General features: G+C 43.8%; 1 protein-coding gene across 1 annotated transcript in view; it reads left to right on the top strand.

Annotated features, from left to right (window-relative positions):
- Window positions 1–6089, top strand: part of CHGB (chromogranin B) — a 17347-nt gene that overhangs the window by 8016 nt on the left and 3242 nt on the right. Inside the window, exon 4 of the mRNA XM_006162830.3 lies at window positions 5809–6089. This exon is cut by the window's right edge and continues 1 nt beyond it. Within this exon, the coding sequence (XP_006162892.1) occupies window positions 5809–6089 (281 nt within the window). The remainder of the gene's footprint in view (window positions 1–5808) is intronic.

The following is a 6089-nucleotide window of genomic DNA, read 5'->3' as shown; positions in this document are numbered from 1 at the left end:
GGAAAGCCAGTGAACGTGGAGCTCTGCTGGTCTGCCAAGACCAGATCTTTAGCTTTTTAGGAGAGGGCCATATTGATTTTAGCCTCTAATGTCACTGATTGTGCCCAGAGGTCTTTTGATATCTTTGCAGCCCCAGGCAAACTGATAAAAATCAAATGACCCAGTCTATAGGGACTCTGGAAACATAAATCTACAGAAAAAAAGAATGCTGAGATCAGAAAGAGCTGCAGGGACCCAGATGGTGGTGCAGTGATGACAGCTGGACCCACAAGGGAAGGTCTCTGGTTCACTTCCAGGGTCATGTTCAGGGCCTCCTGATGAACGGTGAGTGCCTACACCCATGATTCAGGCTGGCTGATGCTGGGAGTAGATCATGGCTTGAAGACCCTATTGGGGGTACCTGTCCCTCTGCCTCACTCTTTTTGTTTCTCTAGATTCCCATATAGTCGACCATGGTTTGAGTCCGGGACCTGATGGCTTAAACTCATGCTGGGCGCATGTGCATGTGTGCCCAGGATCCCGAGAAGGATGGAGGAGAAGGGATTGCAGTGTGACCATCCCCCCGGGGGTGATTTCTTTCTGTCTGTCTGTCTCTCTGGCAAGCGCACACGTCCTGTGGCACAAACCTCTCTAAAAAATTTTTTTAATTTATTTTATTTAAATGTATTTATTTATTTATTTAAATCTGACCAAAGAGGGACAGAGTGATAGAGAGAGAGAGAGAAAGAGAAGAAGCGGTGGGGGGGAGGAGTGAGAAAGCAAGTTGCCAGGTCCAGGACTAGAACGCTATCGGCCATGTGGGAGTCCAGCACCCTTAACCACTATGCCACCTGCCAAAAATAAACTCTTAAAAAATAAAAATAAAAAGAGGGTTGCAACTCAAATACCAGCAAGGTCAGGTAGATCACATAGAGGTTCAAGGCAAAACAGGAAGTGACTCATGAACTGGCAGGCACATGCCCCTTCTGAAGGGGAGCAGGTATTTTTCAGCTCCAATCCTATTACAGAGAAGTAAAGACTGATAGCAGATCTTGGTTTAATACAAAAGAAGTTAAGTTTTTGATTTTTTAATAAAGTTTCTTTCTTTTTTTAATGTGAAAGAGACAGAGACAGACAAACAGGCACCATCCCCCCAAAAAGGGTCTTCATCCATCCCCAGCTACAGCCAGCCCCAGATCATGGGCGTAGGCACCCATCATTCACTGGATGTGAACCCCAAATCTTCCATGCGGAACAGTCTCACAGAGCATAGCATTACTGCTGTTACCAACTGGTCCCCAAGATTTTGATTTTGAAGTGACATCTCCTGATATTTAAGTATTGCCTCTAAATTCAGATTTAATGAAAATGCCTTTAAACCAGATAGAAGTCAGCTCTGCACTACCAGTTTGTGACTTCTGTCCTGTTCGAATGTCCTGTTCCTCTGTCTCTTACTGGTATGTGTTAAGCGCATCAAAAGACTAGTGGTGATCTTGACCAACTGGCTGGATGAATTCCTTTATGTGGTTTCTCTCACCCCAGGCCAGTCTCCACCCTCACTCTCTCCTTCACGTCTCCAGAGCCAGAACACACTCATTGAGCAAATGGGCACCTGGCAAGTAGGGAAGAATCATTGTTTTATGGCTTGAAGAGACCTTAGGGAATACATCGTCCATTTTCTTCACAGCTCCAAAAATCTCTTGGACCGGGATTGATCTGGTCATTCTTATTGTCATGTTGTATTTTCCATCCTTTTTTTTTTTTAAAGACAGATTTTTTGCTATGTACACTCACCAGAGAGACAGAAAGCAAGAAATCACCGCCTGTCTCCCTCCACTCCCGCCCCCTGCAGGGGGGATGGCCACTCTGCAGGTCCTTCTCCTTTATTCTCCTCTCAGGTTTTGGGCACACATGCACACAAGCTCGGTGTGAGTTTCAAGCTGCTGGGTCTGGGACTCAAACTGTGGTTGGCCACGTGGGAGTCCAGTACCTTAACCACTATGCCACCAGCTGGTGCCAGTATTTTCTGCTTCTACTTGACAGTAAGGGTGAGCTTCACACCTTGGTTTTATGGGTTGACAATGACTGTGTACTACTAATTATGGTTTTCTTCCAACCTCACTTGTGGGGGCTAAAAGCTAAATTTAGGATGAAATCCTGAACCTCAGGCATGAACTGCTACAGGCTGTACACATTTAACTGGAAAAAAATACAAATCCTGGGAACCAGCAGTTAGTGTAATGGCTATGTCGCTGGATTCCCACGTAGTCGACCGCGGTTCGTGTCCCGGACCCGGTGGCTTAAAACTCACGCCGGGCACGTGTGCGTGCGTGCCCAAGATCCCAAGAGGAGAATGGAGGAGAAGGGATTGCGGCGTGACCATCCCCCCTGGGGGGTGATTTCTCGCTTTCTGTCTCTATGTCTCTCTCTGTCTGTCTGGCGAGCGCACGCGCCCTATAGCGAAAATCTCTCCAAAAAAAAAAAAAAATACAAATCCTTCTGTTCCTGACATTAAGGCCCCACATGCCAGGAGGCCATAGGAAGGAGGCCACATTAATCTCTGCCCCCTGGAGACTGAGGTCCTATATTTCAGCTGACTCTCAGAATAATGCCAGCATCTGCTGTCACAGCTGAGACTGCTGAGACAAACACCACAGACTGGGCAGCATGAACAGCAGACATTTCATTCTCACAGTTGTAGAAGCCAGAAGTCTAAGATCAAGGTGTCCAGTGAGGGCCCACTTCTTGGTTTACAGATGAGCACCTTCTCACTGTGTCCTTATATGGCCAATGAAGAGATCCCTTCTCTCATGTCTCTTCCAAGTGCATTAATCCCACCATGAGTGCTCCATCCTCATAGCATAATTACCTCCCAAAGGTTCCACCACCAATTACCATCACATCGGGGATTAGGGTTTCAACATATGAATTTTCAGGGGACACGTGGAGTCCACGGCACTGCCCAAAGCCTCCCAGCTTACCTGTGCCCACCTGGCTGCCCTTGCCCAATGCTGCGCATACCCCTACTGGCTCTTAAAAGCCAAGGGGCTGGGGGACAGCTGAGCTAGCCTTCGGGCGTCTGGGTGTGGAAGCTCAGGTACATTTCCATTTCCCTGATTAATGTGATGCCATGCCAGACTGGGCTTTAAGCAGAGAGCTACATGTAGTCCACTATTGCTTGTATATATTTATAAAACAGATCAATTTTTCCCGCTTTACAAGTATCAGTTCAAAATGACTCATCAGCACGGGTCAATAGAAATATAACGTAAGTCACAGATATAATTTCTAATTTTCTAGTAACCACATTTAAGAAGTAAAATGAGGCAAAATAAATTTTAACTATGTCTTACTACTTATTTATTTTTAAAGGTTTTTGCCATAGGGCACATGAACTCACTAGAGAGAGAGAGAAAGAGAGAGAGACAGAGAGACAGAAAGCGAGAAATCACCCCCCAGGGGGGATGGCCATGCCAAAATCCCCTCTCCTCTATTCTCCTCCTGGGATTCTGGGCGAACACGCATATGTGCCTGGCATGAATTTCAGGATGCCAGGTCTAGGATTTAAATTGAAGTCAGCCATGTGGGAGTCCAGTACTTTAACCACTATGCTACCTACTGGCCCAAACAATATTTTATTTTTATCCAATATATAATTTTCATGTAATGAATGTATTTGCAATGTATATTACCTAATTACTTAAAATAATATCATTTCAACTTAAAATTTATTTAAAATTATTAAGATATTTTACTCTATTTTCATATACAGTCTTAGAAATCTGGTGTATATCTTGTACATATCACATGAATTGACTTGGACCAGCCCCATATCAAGCGCTCAATAGCCACCAAGGGCTAGTGGCTTCTGCAATATAGACCCAGAAGGGTCAGTGACCTGGGCTTCAGGCATTCTGTCTGAGCTCAGTGATATAAGTTGAAACCCAAGCCCTCCCAGCTCACAACTCAGACAGTGTTAATTGCATATTTGCTTTCATGGGGATGCAGAATGATTCAGTAAAGGAGTTACTGACATTCAGAAAAGATGGAAGAGAACTGCACTCAATTAAAATATCAGTTATACCATCTACTGCTGACTTCCAACACACAAAAAGAACACAGGACACTGAGGTTCATCCTCGACATCTGGAAATATGTTGGGTGATGGGACCTGACTGAAGGAAGAAATGGCCTTTCTTCTGCTGTGAAGTATACACTATACACCCTTCCTATCACGCATTACTAAGTTACATTGTCACTTCTGGCAAGACTGAGTCTACACAGTTGGCTGAGTAAGTTGATTGAATAATAAAAGTCTTATAAACTAAAATTAAAATTTTAAAAACTTTAATTCTTCTCTGAATATGAGAGAGAGAGAGGAGAGAGAGGGGAGAGAGAGAGAGGAGAGAGAGGGGAGAGAGAGAGAGGAGAGAGAGGGGAGAGAGAGAGAGAGAGAGAGAGAGGAAAGAGAGAGAGAGGAGAGAGAGGGGAGAGAGAGAGAGAGACAGGAGAGATAGGGGAGAGAGAGAGAGAAAGAGAACAAGCACTCCCAGTAGGGTCTTGATGCCATTATCCACTCCCAGCCCTGGATCATGGGCAGGCACGTGCATGGCTTACTCAGAAAGGCCTTCAGACACAAACCCAGAACCTCCTCATGTGGGATTGCCTTGCAGAGTTAGTGTGTATTTTTACCACCACTACTTCACCTTCTCGTCCCTAAAAATTAAAATATTTTAAATTCTCCTTTAAATTTTGATATTTCCCATATTGGCTATTTAACTTCAGCTAGATTATAGTTAGAGCCATTTACATAATGCTAACTTTGTGTGTGTGTGTGTGTGTGTGTGTGTGTGTGTGTGTGTGTGGGGGAGAGAGAGGGAGATAGCGACAGAACAGAGAGAGAGAGAGAGAGAGAAAGAAAGCACCCCCTACAGGGGATGGTCATGTTGTAATCCCTTCTCATGCATTTTTTCCTCCTCTTGGGATTTTGGGCACTCATGCATGTGTACACAGTGTGTTTTTCATGCCACCAGGTTTGAGAATTGAACCACACAGTGAGCCATGTGGGATCCAGCTGCCTTAACCTCCACACCACCAGCTGGCCCCATAATGCTAACTTTTTAACCCTCTTGGAGTAAATACGTAAAGAATGGTTTCAAATTATATCTAAATTTCAATTTCTTCTTCTAAAAAAAAAAAATTGGACTAGATGAATGACAGTTTCTTTTGGTTCTAAATTTTAACATTTTCTAAATCATATCTGAAATATAATTTAATGATTGATAATACCAATGAGAGATGCTAGCTTGCTATTATGAAAGAATTAAAAATACAGAGAATTTATTATTAGATTTAAATACAGTCAAGGAGCTTTCATAGCATTTGATTTTGAAAGGAATCTGAGTATATTCTCTAAACTTAAAAAAAATTCTGCTCTGTGGCCTAGTTGTTAAGGCAGCTAGATCTCACATGGCCACTGTACAGCTTGAGAAACATGCCAGGAATGTGTGTGTATGTGTGTGTGCAATTGACCAAAAATCTCAAAAGGAGGGAGAGAAGAAAGTGTGGGAGTGTGTGGGTGGTGGTGGTGGGGGGTGCTTTCTCCTCTCTCCCTCTCTTGATCTCTCTCTAGCAAATACATCATGTGCCCTCTGACAAAAAAAACAAAACAAAACAAAAAACAAAACAAAACAAAAAACCAACAACAAAATCCAAGCTGTTTTTAAGGTTCTCAGGATTTGTAGTGATTTTGTAGTGATTACCAAGGCTGTTGCTTATTGAACCCTAAGCAATTGTGAAGGAAGACTTACTCTTGCATTTTCATTATAGGTGGAAAAGAGATTAAAGATGAAGAAAAGAATGAAAATGAAAACAGAAAGTTTGAAGTAAGATTGTTGAGAAACCCAGGTGACACCTCGGAAAACCACAGGCCCTCCAATAGGGAGGAGGCAGGAGCAACAAGGGAGGAGGACACCCAAGGCCTGACAAAAGCAGACCCAGAGAAATGGGCAGAGGCAGGTGGGCACAGCAGGGAGCGAGTGGGTGAGCCCAGAGAGGGCCTCTATCCCTCTGAAGGTCAAATCTCCAAAGAAGCAAAGACAAGCCATTCT

Source organism: Tupaia chinensis, unplaced genomic scaffold (assembly GCF_000334495.1).
Source record: "Tupaia chinensis unplaced genomic scaffold, TupChi_1.0 Scaffold140845_1, whole genome shotgun sequence".
Taxonomy (NCBI): domain Eukaryota; kingdom Metazoa; phylum Chordata; class Mammalia; order Scandentia; family Tupaiidae; genus Tupaia; species Tupaia belangeri.
Note: the sequence above shows the minus strand (reverse complement) of the source record. Positions and strands in the feature narration are given on the sequence as shown.